Genomic DNA, 22,902 nt, shown 5'->3' with positions numbered 1-22,902 from the left:
TGTTTCTCACGTTATAACAGTGACTACACTTCAGAAGTACTTCATTGGCTGCAAAATGCTTTAGGGCGTTCTGAGGTGGTGAAAGTGCTAAAGAAATGCAAGTCTTTCATATTTCCTCGAACACCAGGATGTTGGTGGGGGGGTGGGCAGGGCAGAGTCCGTGGACCCCACTTTGAGAGCCACTGATCGAAGAGGTATGCTCAGGCTTTGGAAGATGGTAAAGTGGGATGGGTGAGGGAAGATGTTGATATGGAAAAAAGCAAAATTAGATTTTTACAGGCTTGGGGCACCTCAATGTACTTGTCAATGTGTTGCTACTGAAATATCTGTTAACATTTCAAATCAAATATGATTCTTCTGCGGAACTCAAGTCCTGAAAAAGATGTTCTGAAGAGTCATGTTCGAGTCAATGTTAACTGTTTCACTCCACAGATGCTGCCAGACCTGCTGAGTATTTCCAGCACTTTGTTTTTATTTCAGATTTCCAGCACCTGCGGTATTTTGCTTTTATGTTGTTTTGTTGTGGTTAACAGGTAACTTGCAAACAGCAAATGTGCGAAGTGACCAATAAGTCACTTTTGGTGGTAAATTACAAGGACACGGGGAACTTACACTTAACGTCCAGCCATGGAATCTTTTATATCCGTCTGAACATCTTTAATGTCTCCCCTGAAAACCAGTGCCTCTAGCAATGTAGCACTCCCTCAGTACTGCACTGAAATGCCAGTTTCAGTTTAGTGGGGCTCCTGACTCTATTGAGAGCATTGCCAAGCAGGAACATTCGTGTTTAGGGCGATAGCGGCTAAAACTGTCTACAGGATAGTTCCTTGCTGCTCGCTGTGGTGATTTATAAACACAGAACTCTCTCTGCCTTTTCAAGTGCACCCACACAAGTATACTGGCTAGAGTCCAGATTGCATGTTTCAGCTGTCACAGGTATTTCAGTGAAGCACAGCGAGTGCGGTTAAATCAGAGAGAGCGACACTTGCTTCAGAACCGATCAGTAGAACATCCATAACTGTGAGGATAGGAGTTGGGATTCTGCAGCAAATCAGGAAATTTGCAAGAATTGGGAAGGCAGCTTGTCTCTTACCTAGGGTTAGGGGCCATCTAAACATTAGACCCTTCAGGAGTGAAGTTAGGAAACCCTTCTACGTGCAAAGGCTGGTACAGTTTGGAACTCACTTCTGCAAACAATACACATTAGAGCAATTGTTAATTTTAAATCTCAGATTGGTGGATTTTTGTTAACCAAAGATACTAAAGGATATGGGGCAAAGGCAGGTGTATGGAGTTAGGTTGCAGATCAAACATGATCTCATTTAATGGCAGGAGAGGCTCGAGGGTTGAGTGGCCTATTTCTGTGTCCCTAAATTTTTTTTGTTCTTGAAGTCTGGGTGATGATGGAAAAGCCCCTCCCTGGTTGCCCTGAGATAGTCAGGGGGATGGGCATCCTCTTTGGGCCCATTGCACCCATTATGATTGGCGTTCGGTAGCCTGTTCTAGGGTCCAAGTTAGGCAGGCGTTTCATATCCAAGTCTGGAAGGTGTGTGAATAGGAGGGGAATTTAAAGTTGATAGTGTGATCAGGTGCTTGCTTTGTACTGCTGGAGAGCCGCTATTGACCGCCCGCACTTGTGAGAACAACGATTCTGGTTATGTCATTGCTAATCGTGAGCTGCAGTGCAAATAAGAATTCTTATCAAAATTAAAATCATCCGTTCTCAGCACATTGTTGTGAAAGAGGCTGCTTTGCAGGTCAGCGATATGACCCAATTTTTCATATCTAAATCAGTATAGAGTGGTGTCAATGCATACACCGGATAGGAGTGAATCGTTCATTTTCTCTTACATATGAGCTAACACTGAGATGTGAATGAGGACTGCGTTTGCTGCCAATGCATGCATGCTCAGTTGTAGGCCCAGATTAATGACCACCAACTTGATAGGGGGCAATGTGCAGCAGGGCACATGCACGGTCATCATCGTCCCTGGCAGCAGGAAGAGAGAATGAATTTCTACCCTGAACTGACAGTGATGGATTTTGGAAACTCCTTTTACAGGGGGTTAGAAAGGATTTACAGACCAGAAACTAAAATCTTTTCCTTGGGATTTTTTTTTTAACTGTAATCGTATTGGTGAGTTTTTCAAAACTCTGTCTCACTATCTAATGTAAGACTTGGTGTCGCTGAGGCTGCGCTCGCCCCCGCTCAGCTTCCTGGAACCGCTCCGTGCGGACACTAATGTAAGTGGATTGTAGATTGCTGTGGGTGTTAGAGCTTATTGCCTTTCTTCATTCTTCCCCCTTCTCCAAGGTTGCAGGCTCCAGCAGACGTCATTGGATGTCTGCGCATATGTGGACCAGTGCACATACACAGACATGTATTGCATGGCCATACTGCGTTGGCATAGTTGTGAATGAGCCATACAGTTCTAAAAGGGAGTACATTATTTCCTTTTTAATCATGTATTGTAGGCAGACAGGAGCTGACACCAAGCTACGTACAGACTACAGTAACAGATATCTCAATGTTATTCTCTACCGCACAGGTGCAGGGTGCTGAGGGAGTGCCCAGAAGCTGACAGGAACTCTGTACGTTACCAGATAAAGACAGTTGCTTTTTATTGAATGTATGCTACATAATTTTGTCCATTTTCCTGCCTAAAAACATCCTTTTCAAAAATAAAATACCATCTCTAAAATGGCTTCTGTTCCTGACTGCCTGCAATTTTCCTTCAATTTTTTTTGTTTTTCTCAGATGTAGGAAGGTAGCCAGACAACCCAAACGTTATTGATTCTCAGCAGACAGATGTTGCAATCTCATCAGGATTGCTCTGACATACAGTGGCCACTAGATTCCCCTGGTAGTCATGCTTTCATATGTGTTATGGAGCTGCCTGCTTAATTTAAAGGCACAGGCCTTGCAGACTGCCTTCTCAGACCTGAGGCTGCATTGCTCTAACAGGCAGGAATGCCTCTATAACTTTGAGGGAGGTGCGGGAATCAAGCAGCCACAGTCCGACTGACCTGGAATCAATTTCTGCAAAGACCATGAACTGGACTGGCTTGTCCGTTTAACCCTTTCACAAAAGCTGCTGCTACTGGAACTGACGTCAGTAACTGCCTGTTCTGCCTACTTCTGCAAATAACTTTGTGAATAAATCCATCTGGCAGCTTACTCTGCTACTATGGTGTCTGCTATGTGCCTCTTATTAATCCTATCCTGAAATGATTTGAATGCGCAGTGGCAATCCTCAGGCACAATAAAGGGATCTATTGTCTGCCCAGGGCATGCTAATTTTATCCACTGTTTAATAGGTGGAAAATCACGCAGAGCTGGTCTGGTCTATTGGGCAAAATGTGTTTTCCTAAAACTGGCCCCTGTATGTAAACTATCGGAACTCCTGTTTTGATTCCAGCCTGCTTGCATCTCATTCCTGAGTGCCCATTATTCTCTGTCTGTAGGAGGAAAGATGCAATCAAACAGAGCACAGGATGGTGCACATTCTTCTATTTATAAAGGGATTCCAATGTCAGTGTCACTTGGACCTGTCAGTAATTGAGATTGACTTGACATTTTCCCACTGCGATTCCATATGCTGTCTAGCAACAAACTGTCTGCATTCAGGATTTGAGATCAGATCAGGTTGAAAATGCTGTTTGGGCTTGTTCAAGGGTGCCAGCTCTCACCCTCCTTAACACCCCTCGGTTAAGTGAGGGTGAAAATGATGCCAGATGACTTGGCTATGAAGTTCAACCCTGCCCCTTCATCCCTCTGCTGGTATGTTTTGGAAACATTGTTCCGATACGGATCCAGGGCTTTTACGTTGTTGGTCCCTTGTCTAACATTTCTTGAGAGAAGGTAGAGATCTCAGGCCAATGGTAGGTATTCTTGTTTTATTGGTCTTTGGTAGGGAATCGGTGTTAGAAAACTGTTGACCAGACTGAATATTTCTGCGAATCATCAATGTCATGAAATATGTAATGAAAAAACAAAGCTGGAAAATCTCAGAATGTCAGGCAGCATCTGTGGAGTTGAAACAGTTAACATTTCAAGTCAAGTGACCTATCATAAATGGAATATGGCCACAATAATGCTTGATTGCATTTCAACCTATAACCCTCCAGGGAATCCAATATCCACTATTTTTCTTCATCTTCTCTCACTATCTTTTATGACTATACATGTGTGAAATCAGTATTTGAGCCCTAACTTTTTATTCATTATTAAATGCGTCCTGTGAATACTTACTTCAGTTAAGCTGGCCCTGAGCTTTTGCCAGGGCAGATTCCTTGACTAGTTAAGCTGCCAGCTCTTGGAGATAACTTGGAGCAAGTGGAAAACCTGGTTAGCTGCTCAAATTTAAAAAGATGAGCCCACCTAATGATAAGTGGTTGCACCTGAGGGAAAAATCATTTTATCCTTTATGAATACTCGATTTGGAAGAAATACACTGGAGGTATGAAATGGAGCCAATGGGCAGGTGATTGATTGAGTGATGCAGTGCTCAGTTCCTTGTTTTGTGGTGGCCAAAATGGATATGCTGCTGCATAAGATGGGTTGCCATTTAGGACACAATATGGCCAAGATACACCTTGCCTGTTGAGAGCAATTAACCGTCTGTTAAGATATGGTATTATACTCTTGGGGAAAGTTCTGTGCTATGTTAAATTCATGCCTTTATTTTCCCCCCAAAGAAAAGTAATGAATGTTTTCTCCTGTTGAGGGATCTGTCATATACTTGATGCACTCCTGGAGAGCTAATTGATTAATTTGGCATATCACCCTGTGGTGATTTGGAAGGATTGGGTATGAAAGTTTAATTCAGGGATAAGCTTCATGTCCGTGGCAAGAACCTGTGGTGCAGGTTGTCTGTCATCAGCCTCCGAGCTATGTCATTAGCTATGTGGCATCTTAGTGAAGCAGAGGTGCCAGAGATGGGTGTCCTCTGACTGGAGGTGATTGCAGGCCCTGGGTAACGATAGGTGTGGACGTCATCTGGGAGTTAAGACTTAACTGCCTTGTTTCCTCAATAATTTCTGCCACAATATAAGACTACCATTGGAACCTTATAAACAGCAAGTTCTGATAATTATCTAAAAGGCCTGCCTTGCTGCAAATCCATTTTTTGATGCATGTAGAGTGTATAGAACCATTGTATATTAGGAATATCAGGTTGTAACCTGATCTGTTGGCTCTGTACAGATGAGATTAATTTTCTTGTAAAAGAAATGCAACAGTACATTTCTAGTAAAATTAGTGGGAGAATTCTACTAGGTCTCTGCTGTACAGCTTAGACCTTATCCTTCCAGACTTGTGTTGCCTCTCTGGAGGAGTTTTAGTGCTGAAATTCTCAGGTGAAGTACTGTTGGCTACTTGTCTATGTCTGCAACTATAAAAGTTCACAGTCCCCTTGTTATGTGGAGGTTAGCAAGAGGGCCCTTAATGCTCTTGGAAACCTTAGGCAAATCTTCAACGCCTGCCTGCAGAATGTCACCAGAAAATCTGCTGTCCGAGACCCCCTTCAGTAACTTCATGGCTCTCTGTTTAAGGAGTTAACCCTTAAAAATTCTTTGCCTCCAGGGGGTTCCCACCTGCACTCTTAGTCTTAGCCTTAAGTACAACTTGATCCCAACTCAGGGGATTGCTTGCCTGCCAAAACTTTTGCCCTTGAAAGGAATAAGCAGTGGCTCTGATTCTTGGGCTAACTGGAAGGGCCTAGGAACTTCAGGAACAAGGTGCTACCTGGATCTCCAATGTTTCTAATACAATTCTGCTGAAAAATGTGTTGGGGGACAGGATCGGTCTTAACTGTGCATGTCACTTTAGTTAGGTACCCATCAACACTTGCTAGCCAGGACAGGGAGTGATCTGGAATGTGCCCTGGATCTGTGACAGTATTCCTCATACATATGAGTTAAGGGCAGGCCATTCAGCCCCTCAAGCCTGCTCTGCCATCTGATAAGATCATGGCTGATCTGATTGTAGCTTCTACTTTCCTGTCTACCCCTTCTACCTTCTGACTCCCTTGACAGTCAAGAATCTGTCTAACTCAGCATTAAAAATATTCAATGACCCAGCCTCCACTGCTCTCTGGGAAGAGAATTCCACAGACTAACGACCCTCAGAGAAAAACATTCTCCTCATCTCTGTCTTAAATGAGAGACCCCTGAGTTTTAAATTGTGTCCTGTAGTTCTAGATTCTCCCACAAGGGGAAATATCCTCTCAGCACACACCCTGTCAAGTCTCCTCAGGATATATGTTTCAATCAGATCACCTCTCGTTCTTCTAAATTCCAATGGATAAAAGCCCAGTCTGTCCAACCTTTCCTCATAAGACAACCTTTTCATCCAGAAATCAGTCGAGTGAACCTTCTCTGCACTGCTTCGAAGGCAATTATACCATTTCCTAAATAAGGAAGCCAAAACTCCACACAGCATGAGTCAGCACAGCTGGGAAAAACCAAAGGGACAAAATAAAGTTACGTTGATAATGAATAACTTTAAATGTATTTATTTTTAGACACTGGGCACTGTCAAGACAGTTTGGCCTCAATTTTCATCAAACTTGTTACTCCCAAATATACAAACAGTTTTGTATGATATGTATAGTACAGTATCCTGGAGCCCGAGCTGCACAGTTGGTAGTGCTACTGCCTCTGAGCTGGAAGGCCCTGGGTTCAAGTCCCACTCCAGGACTTGTTGGCCACAGGAAAAACAGCCACTGGTGCAATTAAGTCAGTATGTATTGGTGCCAGTCCCCATAAATAGGGAGTGTCAGTAGCAGGAAGCACATTGGGCTGTAATACCACCAACCAAATGCAAAAAATGATGGTTGATATGAAGGCTGATCAACGAACATTTATGCAATTCCGTGTAACATGGAGAACAGATAAAAGAGGAAGAAGCATGGTAAAATATCCCTGCTTATTCTCAGATCATGAGTTGAGAGCTGCTTTCTTACAGTCTATCATGCAGTTGCACTTGTAACATCATTTCATTCGCCTCTTTTGCTGCTTGGAGTTGATTCCTTGTGAATCCTCTGCATTTAACACAACATTCCAAACAAATATAAACATTTTACCCCAAAAAAATAAATTTGCTATTTCCTTGTGAATTTAATTAAATATTGTCAAATAGTAAATCTCTCTATTATCATTTGACTGCAGTCTTACTATCCGACATTAAGAAACACAAGTCAAAACCTTAACAAAATCACTTCCAAGACTCTGACTTCAGATTAGGTACAAACTCGGAGACTGCCGTGTGATTGAAGGATGTTATGTATTTTGTAAACTGGGCTGTTATGGTTAAAGTGCCTTCACGCTACCACAAAATTAAATCTCATCAATAATGTCATTGGTTTACCATGGCTGAATAAGTCAAATTCCATTTTTATTAAATGAGATTTTACAGAACATCTGGAATTTTGAGAAACACTTCTGTCCAATTTTGCACAAAAGATGTGATTCAGTGGTCTAGTCCGTGGGGATGTTTCTCCTGTCAATAACCTTAACACTGTACACATTGTAGGCACTGTTTCAATGCTTCCTCCATCAAAAGATTAACCTTGAATAAATTTCCCAGTTTACATTATTCCTCCGAGTTCAAAAGTGATTTGTGAAGTCATCTGAATTCTTAAATGTGTTAAAACCTTGTACCAAAATCCAATCTCTTTCATGCAAACATAAATAAAAGCAAAAAAATTGCAGCTGCTGGAGATCTGAAATAAAAACAGGAAGTGCTGGAAAAACTCATCAGGTCTGGCAGCAACTGTGGAGAGAGAAACAGAGTTAACATTTCCAGTCTAATACGACGCTTTGGAAATGAATAGAGGCAGAAATGTGATGGGTTTTATGCTGTTGAAGAAAGGGGGGAGGGTCAGGTGGAGAAAAAAGGAAAGGTTAAGAATAGTTTAGAGGGCAGGGGAGATTAAATCATTAAGATGCCATGGAACAAAAGGCGATGAGCGTGGGAATGGTAGTACTAAAGGAATGGACCATTGGTCCCGAGTAAGGGTTTATAGCAGGATAAAAGGTCAGTGCTGTCTGAAAGCAAAACATAAGAACAAGATGCAGACTGGCACTAGGGGGAAAAAGTACAAAATTAGGGAGAGAGTTCATGGTCTTAAGTTGTTGAGGACACCTCAGCCTGCTGCAATGTTCTAGTGAAGCCCAACACAAGCTTGAGGAACAGCATCTCATCTTTCAATTAGGCACTTTACAGCCTTCTGGACTCAGAGTTCAACAACTTCAGACCATGAACTCTGTCCTCCAGTTTGTATTTTTATCCCTAGTGCCAGTCTGTCCAAGTTCTCATATTTTGCTTTCAGACAGCACTGACTTTTATTCTGCTATTAACACATTCTGCTATTTTGCTTTCAGATAGCGCTGATCTTTATTCTGCTATTGACACCTACTCTGGACCAATGCTCTGTTCCTTTACAATTACCATTCCCACTCTCTGCCTTTTGTTCCATGACATCTTTGTGATTTAATCTCACCCACCCTCTAATCTATTCCTGACCTTCCCTTTTTTCTCCAACTGATCAATTCCCCTTTTCAATAGCATAAATCCCATCACATTTCTGTTTCTCTTCTGTTCCAAAGAAGAGTCATATTATACTCAACTCCAACATTAACTCTGTTTCTCTCTCCACAGATGCTGCCAGACCTGATGAGTTTTTCCAGCACTTTGTTTTTATTTCGTGCAAACATGTGTTTGTGACTTTCCTGAACATCACTCAATCCTGTTGATTTGATTGAGATCAGTGTTTTTCTCACTTCACTGTACAGCTTTGTCTCAGGAAACCTGCACTTTTCTGACCCCTCACTGTGCATTCAAACAAATTATTTAGACATTGTAAGACCTAACTTCTGTCTCCACCATTTCTCACTCAACCCTTTCGTTGAGTCTAACTCCTCAAGATGGGTAACTAAAAACTGGTAGCTACTGCTTCACATTCCTCAGGACATAAACTCTAAAACAAGACTATTGGTTCCTTTAATCATTTCTATCAATCACCAAATTTTCACTTACTGATCAATTTTCTTACTTGGAGAGTGAATTCTGAGAGATTAAACAAGTAGAATTCAATTCAGTGCAAATACCTAGCATCTACTAGCTGATTTCCTAGTTGTAGATCACTTGTGTGTCTCAGTACCTTTCAGAAAGAAAGATCACAAATTTTAACCATCTTAACATGTCTCAGCCATGTTACGTTTATACTGAGTGTACCTGCTCCATTTCACCCCAATACTCACTAACATCGGTGTGGGAGCTATGAGGGACAACTTGACAAGCTGGACGGAGACTAACTTTGCCATGTTGAATTTCTGAAGCTGAATTAAAACTAGTTTCAACATGGGATAAAATCTTTGGCTGTCAACCCTTGCTCTCATCTGCCATCCTGCCCTTCTCAGGTCACAATAACGCTGTTTCACTTCTTCTTCTGTGGCCTGTTTTATCTTTTCCATTACTCTCTAATCTTTCAATATTATGTAGGAAAATCACAATTGCTGACTTCAACTTCCTGAGCAACTTCTGACACAACGTCCATGAAGTCTACAGACTCGCTTCCAGTGCACAATGACTTTGCAGAGTCAAAAGTTTTAATGTCGGCCTCTGAGGAAGTGCCCATCAGTCTAGATTCAGATTTTGTGGATGTCTGGGTGGAATCACTGGATTTATGCTGCCAAGTGGAGTATTCACATTCAGGCTCAGCTATGGGGCAGATTTTATAAAGCTCTGTGTTTGGAGAAGACTCAAAGGAGGAATTGCTCCAGTTGTTAAGAAATGGGAGGAGCTTTTGTTTGGTGTCAGCACAGTCTTTTATATCTGAGCTTCCCAAGTTGGCTGGTAAGTTAACACCATTCATTCCGATGTCCTGGAGATCCTCTGACGACTGGTGAACACATTTGCTCTTGTGTGTGCACTGCAGGGCGTCTAGCCCTGTGCTGTCTAACTGACCGCACTGGCTAAGGTCCAGCAAGGTGCTGATGGCATCACGCTCAGCATTAGATATAGGGCTGCTCTGCTCCTGGCAACTGTTGAAAGAGTGAGGAGCATGACTGGAAGGAGTGTGCTTCTCTCTCTGAATGTTTGGAGCCACACATGCAGACATGATGGGAGAAGGAGTGTTGAGTCTTAAACCTTGAAGCACCTGCAGAATCAATAGGATTGTAATTGTTAGTATGATTAATTTTACCAACTCCAGTAGCTATGAAATAACAAAGATAATTCAAATTCATAATCAAGAACTTCACTGGGGTGATGAATCACGATAGTACAGTGACCTCCCACTTGGATCGAAATTCCTGCTCTTAGCAAGTGGCAAGTGCTGAAAGACAGGGAAGGATTGGTCCACATGTTCGGGAAAATTCTTATTCTTCATTCCCCAGCTGTGCTGGGTGAGCTGACCGCAACAGAGACACCTGTTGGGGTTCAACAATTGGCCACAGTGCCCTGTGCTAAGGGTGGGGGAACACCACCATCCATAGTTTTTGTTGGGGTTATTGGTCGAGGATAGGATTGGGTTTCACTAAAGCTGTTTGTATTCTAATCACCTCCCAATGCTAAGGTCCAGATTCACACTTAGCCAAGGTACAGCAGAGCTGCCAGTCCCTATGGAAAATAATTGGTACCATCCGGGTAGGAGAGAGGAAAGTCCTGCATCATCTCTCCTGTGTAATGCAGAGAACAGTAACTTCACTGAATCGAATATGTGTCTGCAGTTGGAAGTGCTTTTTGGGTAAATTAATGTTCTCCTTAGAGCAGAGAAGGTTGAGAGGAGACTTAATAGAGGTGTTCAAAATTATGAAGGGTTTTGGCGGAGTGAATAAGGAGAAACTGTTTCCACTGGCAGGAGGGTTAGTAATCAGAGGTCACAGATTTAAGATAATTGACGAAAGAACGAGAGGGAAGTTGTGAATCTTTTTAGTAGTGAGTTGTGATTTTTAATGGTCTGCCTGACAGGGCAATGGAAGCAGATTCATTAGTAATGTTCAAAAAGGAATTGGGTGAATTCTTGAAACAATAAAGATTGTAGGGCAATGGAGAGTAGGACCAATTGGTAGCTCTTTCAAAGAGTCAGCAGAGGCACAATGGGCCGAAAGGTCTCCTTTTGTGCTGTATGATTCTAGTACAGTAAATTCTACTTGGCTGAAATACCAGAGAGCGTATTAGATAAATCTCTGATTCGGTGGTCTGTTGAGGGAGGATTGTGGCTTTGGGGGTGGCAAAAAAAGGTGAAACAAAGCAACTGAATCCACACCAAGACAATAGAGCAACCTGGAGGCATTTTCATATTGTTGATTGTTCAACTTTTATCCTGGGGCAAACAGCACAATTGCGAAGATCCCACCATTAAGTTGCTGAAGTGGGCTCTCTTATCTTAACAGCAGAGTTTTGCAAGTCTATAATTGATCAGGGAGATGATTTTAGCAATACAGAGGTATTACCATCCCCAACCCAAACTAAACAAGCACCTTTAAAATTCCTAATTTCTGCTTCTGATTTTCATAATCATCAAATAGGTTAAAGGTGCTGGCACCTTTCAATAGAGTCAAGCGGACAATAAGAATTAGATGTTGACCTTTTTGGCAGCTTTTAGGTTTCCTACTCATGTAAATTCGGGCAAAAATAAGGTAAATAAATACTGGGCAAGCTGCAGGGCACGAAGTGGGTGTCCTGGTGCAGCCTGTCAGATTGAGCAATGGAATGGGCTAGAGCTGTTACTAGCAAGGTGAGTAGCAGGGAGGGTCCCAGAGTGGTAGGGGCCCAGATTATTTTTGTGGTCCCTGGATTCAAAATTACCTTCAGAGGGGCCTCTTCCATTCCTTGTGGAACTGACCAAAGCCTGCCCAAGCAGTTCCTACTTAAAATGGCAGTCAGTATTTACATCATAGGACCATAATTTCCAGATTAAAATAGGTCCTATCACCTGAAGCACCTGGTGGTAGGCGTTATTTATTTATTTATTTATTTTTAAAGTTTTCAATTTTTTTTTATTTTATAACATCAAAAACTGCATAAAACACATTCCAAAACAAAGTTTCATAACTGATAAAACAAACAGGTATCCCCTGAAACATGAAAGCTTGAAAATCATTCACTGACTACTGACAAAGCCAAAACTTCCAACACAGCTGCCAGTCACCATGGTATTGCTGTTCTCCAATTGGGGGCTTCACTTAGACCTTGCCCTCATCTTCCTCCGCTTGTGCTTCAATCTGCGCATCCGTTTCTTCCTCCACTTCGCCCTCATGGTCTGAAAGCCAAGCTGCTCCCACTCAGTGTAAGGTTGCAGTGCCGGCGTTATTTATAAATGGACAGCCACATCACTGGTGTTAACAAGATAATTGGGCTACCGACCTCATTTTGAGGCTGTTACCACCTGGCAAATGCGAAATCAACCCCAAAGAGTGGTCAAGACACCAACAACTTGCATTTTTATAGCACCTTTAACATTGTAAAATGCCCCAAAGTGCTTCATACTGAGCCACACAAGGAAATGTTAAGACAGGTTACCAAAAGCTTGGTCAAAGAGATGTGTTTTAAGGAGCGCCTTAAATAGAAGAGAGAGGGATTTAGGGAGGGAATTTCAGAATTAGTGCCGTCACTGCCGAAGGCATAACCACCAACGGAGCAATGAAAATCAGGGATGCACCGGAGGCCAGATGAAGAAGACTCTTTGCAAAAATGCTGCATCTGAACCATCTACATTTTCCAACCGTTACCTCATTACCTGGCGTGTGGGAAGTGAAAGATGGTTATAAACCCGATAACCAGATGGCAGCAATGGGTCAGTGTAGAAAAACTCACATTGATGGATAGCTGGCACTGAAACAGAAAAGCGGAAAGGTGATGAGACTTTAGACTTTCTCTTTTACATAGCTCTCACCAACAATTCACATTTAAACAACATCTTTCATGTAACATCAGATTCAAAGTGCGTCATAAGAGTATCAAAGAAAACTAAGCATGGAGTTTTTTTCAATATTCCTATTTAGGAGCAATTGGTGATGCAATGGTAATGTCACTGGACTGGTAATCCAGAGGCCCAGGCTAATGCTCTGGGGTCACAGGTTCAAATCCCACCATAGCAGCTGGTGAAATTTAAATTCAATTAATAAAATCTGGAATTGAAAGCTAGTCTCAGTAATAGTGACCATGACAGCTATAATTAATTGTCGTAAAAACACATCTGGTCCAGCATCATGGAGGGTCCACGGACTCAGACTGTCAAACTGGCCTGGGTTACTAAAGTACAGGATCCCAGGAACAGTGTACTCAGGTCCGTGTGAAATTTATGGATGACAGCAACCGATCAATCATTCAAAATGTGAAAGATCCAGTCCGTGTTGGAGATGTGCTAACACTTTTGAAATATGAACATGAAGCAAGAAGATTACGATAACAGATCGTCAAAACTGATGTCAGCTGAAGCTGCTATTGAAGCAATTGGTTATGGACATTTTCACAAAGTTTTTTTTTACAAAATGGGACAATAAACATTATAAATAAGTAATCATTTAAAAAAAAATACCCTTTAGGGAAGGAATTCTGCCATCCTTACCTGGTCTGGTCTACATGTGACTCTAGACCCACAGCAATGTGGCTGACTCTTAAGTGCCCTTTGAATGGCCTAGCAAGCCACTCAGCTGCAAGGGCAATTTGGGATGGACAACAAATGCTTACCTTGCCAGCAATGCCCACATCCCTTGAAAGAATAAAGAGAAAAATAAAATTGCACCATGTGGGCATCCCTGTTAAGGGCAGTGTTTATTGTGCACCCCAAATTGTCCTCGAGAAAGCAGTGGTGAGTCACATTCTTCAATTTATATATTTTTTTATGGGATATGGGTGTCGCTGGCTAGGCCAGCATTTATTGCCCATCCCTAATTGCCCTTTGAGGGCATTAAGGGTCAACCACATTGCTGTAGGTCTGGAGTCACACATAGGGCAGACCAGGTAAGGACGGCACATTTCTTTTCCTAAAGATGGGATTTTACGACAATTGATGATGGTTACTATTACTGAGACTAGTTTTCCTTCCAGATATTTTTTTTGACTGATTCATTGAATTTACGTTCCACCAGCTGCCGTGGTGGGATTTGAACCCATGTCCCCAGAGCATTAGCCTAGGTTTCTGGATTAGTAGTCCAGTGACATTACCACTATGCCACAGTCTCCCTCCAATGTGATGATATTATTACATAGTTCTTTACTCAGCCTTACTGTGAATGTCTTGGGAACGGAGGAAGCTGGCTTCAGATTTCACTGTGAGGTCAGGCTTAGAGTGGGAATCAATGGAGTCTTGGTTCTCAAATCTTGAGTCATCGACTTTAGCGGGCAAGATCTGCGACTGCTGAGACGAGACAGCAGCATAAAAGGAGTGGAAAGATGGATGTGACAGAGTTCTGTTGGAGAATGGAGCGACAACACCTGAATGCTCCACCTGAACAAAAAAAAGAGACATCTGTAAGTACTAAGACTGCTGTGCTAGATTTGACTGAAAACTGAACCAAGGGAATAATTTATCGCCAAGAGCCCAGTAAGATCTAGGTTTCTGAAATTAGACATCCATTTCAGCTGCCATGACCAACATTAGACTTAAGATTTAGAAATTTAGTCTGAAAGCTGTGCAAAATGAACAGCATTGCACTGGTCACCTGTGGATAACCATCCGATTATTCAAAAGAACTGAGTATCGGACAAGAATGGGTTGGCGGTCCCGGAGCGGCTGCAGCCCAGATAATTTTTGTGGACCCCAGGAGGTGCATTTTTGCTCCTCCCTGGGCCTACAAGACTAATTCAGAATTGCCTTCAGATGACCCTTCCCCTAAGAAGAGGCAGCCTGTATGATACCGGCTGTTTTGCATAACCACACGAGACTGGAGCCCCAGCATAGAAAGGTTCAGCATGGCAACAGCATTATGCAACGAACATTGGCTCTGGGAAGGTTGGTTGGTTGGTTTACACCTCCCACCCAGAGCCTAATTCATTGGTGGCAGTGCAGTCGCTAGGGGGAGAATAAAGTCCAAAATTAGCATTTTAATGGTTCCGTCTACCTGGGGCACAGTTGCACCTGCATCAACAGGAGGGTTTCTCTCACTGGAAGCTACAAAGCTTGCTCTTCCTACTCATTGTAACAGGCTCCTGACTCTAAACACCGAGGAAAACAGGTGTTGGGAACCTAGCCAAACAATCAACAACAAATGTAGGAAATTGAAATGCTATGAATATACACCAGGTCAGAGTATTTCAGAAAAAAAGGTGACGTTTGACATTTCAGGCACCTGACACGGAAATTTAAATGATGGGATCTGCCACTGATCCCACGTACTCCAGTGGAATAAATGTTTGAGTCTATGGAAGCTGCAATCTGAGATCACCAACCGAATTTGTTGGGAGTTTTGTGCCGTGAAGCACTGCACACAGGATTTTGTCTATGGCTTTTTCTCAGTTTCTTTTCTCAAAGGGAAAATCGCTGTGCTGAAACAGGATGTTTCCTCAGAAAGGGAAGGAGGCGCAGCCATCCAACTATCTTCAGACACATCAGAGGTTGATTATAAAGTAGCATTTGCATAGGCTTGAAAATCTGGTCTGGGCTGGAAATAATGCATCGACGAGCCAGTGAAATGGCGGAATAGATACCGGAAAGAAAAGTTCAAACCTTTCTATACTGGGAAACATTTTCTAAACTGGATGTGCCTGCCTCTTCAACGCTGTTAAATGTTGCGGATTTATCTTTGTCCGACGACAATGCAGCATACTGATCATGGGCTGACTCTCCCCCTCCTGGGTAAAAAGAAAGCATTGTTACCAGAGTTCTGCACAGTATTTGAGAATAGAATAAGAAAAATGTTGGGTTTACACAATGGGTCTGTCAGGTTTCAGCATCAGAAGAAAATATATAGCTTACAGGAACAGGAGGAGGCCATTCAGTCCCTCAGAGCCTGTTCCACCGTTCAATGAGATCATGGTTGAGCTGCGACCTAACATCATAGGCTTTTGCCATATATCCCTTAGTACCTTTGTTTGACTAAAGGTTAATATTTTAGATGAAGACTCCATCAGAGAGAGACTAAATGCCTTTTCTAGATGCTGACTGATCCATTGAGTCCAGCATATTTATTTTTTATTCTGATTTCCCCTTCCCCAGATAAAATATATTCTGGGGCTGATAACCAGGATTGTGTGGACAGTCAGCTCTTTAGGGCTGAGATGGGCAGAAATTTCTTCACTCGGACGGTTGTGAATCTTTGGAATTTGCTACTCCAGAGAGCTGTGGCTGTTCAGTCACTAGGCCTACTGCCTAGCTTCCCAGCAAATCACACAGCTGGAAATGCAGACCTGAACCTCCCCAAGAACATCCCGGCACAATTTATCATTCATGTAGGGAAACAGAAACACCCCATTGTCACTGCAGGAGACAGTTATGTGCCTTCCACAGATCTCCCATTCCGGCACAGCAAAGGGCTCCCAGCAGGACACAGCTCAAGTCCACCACAAGGGTCAGGTTATGTCTTCCATCAGTTTGAGATGACCAGAATGTTCAATGGTTTATAAACAGCTCCAGGCTTCATTCGTGTGTTAGGATCTGAGTGACTGAGATTCCCTCCTTAAAAAGACAATCATTTATATTCAAACTTTCTATTGGAGAAAAATTTATTCCGTGAAATTAGCAATTTCTACAGTACATGAAGCCTTATGGAGCAATTAACACCTGTAATTGTTATTGTGGAGCATCATTGCTATCAACCCGGTAACTATAATATAAAATATTTTAACTTGAGTCTGATAACATGAAATAAAACAGCACAACCTGGGGACATGAGCAAAATAATTTTACAGCATCATAGCCAAAGTAATTACAAGGGTATTTTAATTATTGTCAGGGTAACTTGGGATGGGCAGGAAATGCAGCTTCCCAGCAACCCACTTAGCCTGTGAGAAAGAAATATGACACTTGTCAAAATTAAAGTGATTTCCCAATACAATGATCAATTAGATATATATATATATATATATATACATAATCAGAAAACACACGTTTACATCCATATGATCTCATCAATTCTCTTACCTCCAGCATGCAGGAATGAGAAAGAACTTTTAACTCCTGGATTATTCATAGCATTCTCAAACTCTGTGTAATACTGAAATGGGGGAGGTTCCCCAATGATCTGCAACAGAGACCTACAGCAAAGAGAACAACAATCAGTCACAGGGTCATCAGCTTATTTAGCCTCATCCCTGCAAAACACCAACCTTACCTTAGCTGATCTGGCAACTCAATCCAGTGCCCATTTTCTTCATTAATCATTGTTTAGGCATGGTAAGCCACCAGGCATCAATCCCCACAAGTTTCTTCACCACTTGGCTAGTTCTATTGTATCTATAGAGTACAATCGGTCTGCACCCAAAAGGTTTTCGACATAGATGCTGCTTGACCCAACTGACTGATTCCAGCATTTTCTGTTTTTCTATAAGATAGTTACTAACAAATCCAATCAGGAATTCAAGAGAAATTCCTTTACCCGTAAAGAGTGTTGAGAATGTGGAACTTGCTACCACAGGGAGCGTTTGAAGTGAATAGTATAGATACACTTAAGGGGAAGCTGGATAAACACAAGAAAGGGATAGGTTGATCGGGTGAAATGAAGAAGGGTCACAGGAGGCTCATGTGGAGCATAAATACCAGCATAGACGAGATGGGCCAAGTGGCCTGTTTCTGCGCTGCACAATCTGTGTAAAATAAGATTTTCAGCAAATGTCACTTTTTTGCTCGTTGTTCATGGAGCGCAGATGCCTCCTAGCTTTCTTTCAGATTTGTCTATATTCAACTTCCATTTATCACTTACCAGTCCAATGCAAACCTTCCTTATACCATACTGACTACACCCTCCAAGTCCGAGCCCCTCCACCCTTTTCCCATCCCAAGCTTGGTGCCATCTGTAAATGTAACTACCTTGCACTGAAGCTATTAGGTTGTGTGTTAATCTAGGGGTCAAATGGTTTCTATAGGCAATAATGGATATTTGCGAGTGATGAAAAAAGCATTTTTTTGTCCCCTGCTTTCCTGAAAATGCTCATTCTTGCTGGGTCACAATTCCTTAGGCTTCCAGGGTGTCGTCATGTGTCTAAACTGACAAATTGGGTGCTGGCAAGTTATTGGAGAATGGAGGGCTCAACCAGACTGTGCTTTTCCTAGCAAATGTAATGGGATATTTGAAGGGTTGGAATCACGGTAGATTTCCCTTTCACCCTCAGCTCATGTGTAAAACATGAATGCTTTCATGTAACTGGACCAGCTCCTCATAGATGAGCAGATTTCAGACTTTACCCCATGGGAATATTAAATGGTCCCAGTGATTCCTGTGTCAGCTACATGGAGGGAAACAGTTCCATTATGGCAAAAAAACATTTTGCGTCCGGACACAGCTGAAATGATGAGCTGTTAAAGCAACAAATAGAGAAACATTCAGAAATCAGATGCCAGACAGGCATAACTCCGGTGGCCTCACAGACTCTTTAGATTCTCACCAGCCTCCCAGGGTCCAGATAATCTAGTGCATAGACTGGGGACAGACTAAGTATAGACCTTCTGGATTGTCTGGTTTAACCACGTGGGCATCAGACAGTAATCTGCACAGCAGTGGCTCAGGTGTTACACAGAGTATCTACCTTAACCAGTCCAAACAGCAATATTTGACTCAATGTTTAACTCTACAATAAGAGTATGCAGAGGGATTCGGGGAGTAGTTTAGAAGCCAGCTGGGGGTAGTTGACATGTCTTGCAGAGAGTACCTGAGATAGTCATGTCTCTCGGTTAGTTCCTCGTCGGACACGATGCTGTCCAAATCAGAAATGTATTCATTCGACTCAGAGGATGCAGAATCTGGACAATCCCAGCTTTGATTCCCTGCGCTCTCTGTACGATTGCCACTTCCTTCTTCCATTGTCAATGCACAATTCGATAGACCTTCCTCCTCTACAGTTATACAGATAAAGAAATTTTAGTTCTAAATTAACTTGTGCTAAAAGCTGGAGGCAGAAATTCAAAATTAAATAAAGCATTGGGTGGGTGTAGATGCAGCTCAGCTAGAAACCACAAAGGGGAGATCTCTTGTGTCTTCACCAGGAGTGTTCAATGGGGAGTGGTGCGTTATGACAATCCACTCATTAAAATCAGTACATCGAAAATCACAGTGCCTGTAGTTTTCCAATAATGGGCTCCCAGTACATGGTAGAAACGCTGGAGCAGGTAATCTCCCCTTTGTGGGTGGCTGGAACAAAACATACACAAAGTTGTCCATAAACTCGCACAACTGTTCTAAGGGCAAAAGCATCCACTGCTGTGATACTCAACAATATGGACCGGGGTTGAATGCCCTTGCCTGTGCTGAGTTACTTGATATCAGTGATCAGTTCTACAATTAGGAGTCAGTACGCAAGCAGTGAGGGTCCCCATCCCAATTACTATTTAGTGCCCCCTGCTGGAAAGTGCAGATAAGGGTAGGATCAGGTGCGATGCCCTCTACAGCTGAATAGGCTGGCAATGCTCACTCTTATGCTCATTCTTGAAGAATGGCCAAATTGCTGGTGCCCATGGAAACGACATGAGCCATAATCATTAGGAAAGGACAAACACACCAGGAAGCAAAAAAAAAAGGACGTGTTGAAAAAAGTGACTTTATTTTTCCAGCTGTCGAGTTCCAGTTTGCAAACATTGCTGCTCATGTCACAAAATCTTCGTGGACAATCTGTGGATCAAAAAAATGGAATTACTTGCCTCCAGCTCGTGCAGAACCGAGGCTGACTTCTTGCTCGGGTGGGCTATGACTGCCTTGGCTTGGAGTGGTATTGCTGGTCGTGACACAGTCAGAAACCCTAACATCGGTCTCGACGACATTATTGGTGTCTTCCATCTCTTGGTCAAAATGTCGGCAAATCGAGGAGTTGCATCATGAGAGGAGGTACCAGCACCAGGAGTCTAAAGGACAATGGCAAGTTACCAATCTCCACCCACATCCTAAACTTGTTTGCCAAGTAGCACATGGTACAGTGATCTGCAGGTAGGACTGGCTGGATCAAAGTTGGCTTTGGATCAACTCATAAAGAGTTTATTTTTAAGCAAGTGTGTTTTATGTAATGTAAAAGTGACGTAGAGTAGCTCAGATGATAGCACCACTCAGTGTGGTACTGAGACACACGGGTCAGGAAGGTTCAAATCCTGATCCGCACTGAGATAAGTGATCTCAACCACGGCATGGGTGAGATCCAACCCCGATTTAATAGAGACTGACTCCTGTAACTATGGGGTGAGCCCCCCTCCTGGAAGTTCATGATGTTACTGTGGGAACGGGATCAGGTTGGGCTGGAACAAAACAGTCTTGTAGACTTGTTTGTCACATTATACGGTTATATCCTAACACGAGGAACATCCATGTGGGTCACTCAAGAGGAATGGTAACATGTGACCATGGCCCAGGCAGGGGAACCATACATAAGCAATAGCCTCAGGTGGGAAAAGGGGGTCACACAGAGCGATGGCCCGTGCAGTGGGAGAGCGGGGGGTGGGTCATGCACAAGCAACAGCCACATGAGTGGAGTGGGTGGGATAAGCAAGGTGCCCGCCGGTCGAGGGTCAAGAGTGGGAGTGGTTGAAGGGCAAGGGAATTGTGTTGCTTAAACTCACCAGGCTTGGTTATCTGATGAAAATGGGGAAGAGAGGGTGAGAGAGATAGCTAAAGAAGAGTTGAGCACAGTGCCTGGAATGGCCGGCTGGATATGGGCGAAGGACAGGCCTGATAATGGGTGGGAGGAGGGACGTGCGTCACATGGGCGGGAGGAGGGCTGAGCTTGATGTGAGCAGCAGTGGTGCCGGCCTGATATGGGCCCAAATGTGGGTGGGTGGGTGGGCGGGCGAGGGGGTGTGATTGTGGTGCCGGCCTGATATGGGCCCAATATTGGCGGAGGTGACGGTGGTGCCGGCTTGACATAGGCGCGAGGGAGGGGGCGGGGAGGAGGAGGATGAGATGGGGGGGGCGGTAGGGGAGGAGGGCGGAGGTGGTGTAGTGTGTGTGTGGTGGTGCCGGCTTGACATGGGCGGGGATGGCGGGAGAATGTGGGGGGGGGCCGGCTTGCTAGGGGCGGGGGCTGGGACGGACCTGAAACGGGCGGCCGCCACAATCGCACGCCAGCCCTTGACAACGACTGTTGGCCCAACCGCCGCCTCGCGCAGCATTTTAAATCCGAGAGCTGGTGCGCGCGTGCGCCGGGGGCGGAGACCCGGCGCCGAATGCGGACCGTGTAGGGAGAAGGGAAAATGTCGCAAGCCCAACGACAAGGTCCACCCCGCCCCCCCCCCAATTGCCCCCCTCCCGGCCTGGCTCACGGTGCAAAATAACTCCCAGCCTCATTAATACATGAACATATCCTCATTAACCCTCTCCTTTCTCACCAGCAATCTCCAGACTGTTGTTTCAGGCTCTTTTGTTGTAAATTGTCCGGCATTCAGATACTCAAAACCTGCAAACTGCTCCAGTTGCTCAGAGCCAAAACAAACACTGGAGCAAATTAAGTCCTTATATTTTATTTTCGTCAGAAACCCCGTGACCCTGATGGACAATGCTTTCCACCCCCACCCCCCCCCCTCCCCATCCACCAGTTTCAGTCACCTGGGGAAAAGTCTTGAGGCATTTTGTTGTGGTCACGAGAGACACGCCCCAGGCATTCACACTGACCCACTAAAACAACATTTTGACAACAATGTGGTTCTGACAAGTGTTTTCCCCCTCTAAGAAAGCGCATGAAACACATATCTCAAAGAACTTAGATCTATAGCAGAAAAAGGCCCATCCAGCCCACCAAGCTTGTTCCATCCAGAGTCTGTGATTACCTTGGGGCACTTGAGGGCAACAGGTATAGGTTGGGGAATGGGACCGATGGATTGCTCTACCCAGAGCTGGCATGGACTCGAGGGGCCAAACGGCCTCCTCCTGTGCTGTAAATGTCTATGACCCTGTGATTATATAGTGTTTTTAAAGTAGGAACTCAACAGAAGGAGGGGAAATCCGTCAGAGTCATTACAGCACAGAAGGAGGCCACTTGGCTCATTCCATGCCGGCAACAAAAGCATCATCCAGCCTAATTTCACTTTTCAGCTCTTGGTCCACAGTGGATAGGAAGGACCTATTTCCCTCAACAAGAGGTCAACAGCCAAGTGGTGCAATTGGTTTTAGAGGGAAGTTGAGGAGAACTTTTTTCACCATTAGGGTTGGAACCTGGAACACCTGCCTGAGGGAGTCGTAGAGGCAGAAATCCTCAGCGCTTTTTAAAAAAATACTTGAATATGCACTTGAAGGTTGCAGCACTTCAAGTTCATATGCAAGTTTTTTTTTAAAAAGCGTTGTGGATTTCTGCTTTTATTACTCCCTCAGGCAGGTGTTCTAGATTCCAACCCTAATAGTGAAAAAAATTCTCCTCAACTTCCCTCCAAAACCAATTACGCCACTTGACTATTGACCTCTTGCTGAGGGAAATAGGTCTTTCCTATCCATTGTGGCCCTATATGCTATCAGATAGCAATCTGACGTTTGAAATTCTTGTTTGTTGTATTTTATCAGAAGCATTGCTTCCTAAAATAGGGGCCTGGTATTAAGGATGTAGTCAATAATAAGAAAAGGTTTCTAAGGCTAACCACCAACCCTAAGCACTGAACTCTGACCTGAACCACTAAACCGAACCACTAACTCTAACCTTAACCCCCAACCCTAATCACTAACTCTAATCACTAACCCTAACCTCAATCGCGAACACTAGCCACTAACTCTAACCTTAATTCCTAATCCTAAAAAATAGCTCTAACCTTAAGCACTGCCCCTAATCCCAAA

The 22,902-nt window shown here is 43.6% G+C and overlaps 1 protein-coding gene and 1 pseudogene across 4 annotated transcripts; one reads left to right on the top strand and one right to left on the bottom strand.

The window, feature by feature from the left end:
• Nucleotides 1-8,758: 8,758 nt before the first annotated feature.
• On the bottom strand, nucleotides 8,759-21,587 carry LOC144674365 (uncharacterized). Of its 4 annotated transcripts, none has more exons than XM_078535756.1 (8): nucleotides 21,471-21,587; nucleotides 19,800-20,000; nucleotides 18,815-18,998; nucleotides 17,091-17,203; nucleotides 15,678-15,802; nucleotides 14,240-14,459; nucleotides 12,747-12,841; nucleotides 8,759-10,163 (listed from the first exon to the last, which is right to left on the bottom strand). In XM_078535756.1, the coding sequence occupies exons 2-8, from the start codon at nucleotides 19,933-19,935 to the stop codon at nucleotides 9,498-9,500; spliced, it is 1,539 nt and encodes a 512-aa protein (XP_078391882.1). In that variant the 5' UTR covers nucleotides 19,936-20,000; nucleotides 21,471-21,587; the 3' UTR covers nucleotides 8,759-9,497. The 4 variants fall into 4 exon arrangements, with proteins under 4 accessions (XP_078391882.1, XP_078391881.1, XP_078391883.1 ...); XM_078535755.1 differs by lacking the exon at nucleotides 21,471-21,587 and adding an exon at nucleotides 21,178-21,302; XM_078535757.1 differs by lacking the exon at nucleotides 21,471-21,587 and adding an exon at nucleotides 20,706-20,834.
• LOC144674368 (small ribosomal subunit protein eS28 pseudogene) lies at nucleotides 13,219-13,468 on the top strand (annotated as a pseudogene).
• Nucleotides 21,588-22,902: the final 1,315 nt, after the last annotated feature.

This window comes from Cetorhinus maximus, unplaced genomic scaffold (genome assembly GCF_964194155.1).
Source record: "Cetorhinus maximus unplaced genomic scaffold, sCetMax3.hap1.1 HAP1_SCAFFOLD_636, whole genome shotgun sequence".
Lineage (NCBI taxonomy): Eukaryota > Metazoa > Chordata > Chondrichthyes > Lamniformes > Cetorhinidae > Cetorhinus > Cetorhinus maximus.
Note: the sequence above shows the minus strand (reverse complement) of the source record. Positions and strands in the feature narration are given on the sequence as shown.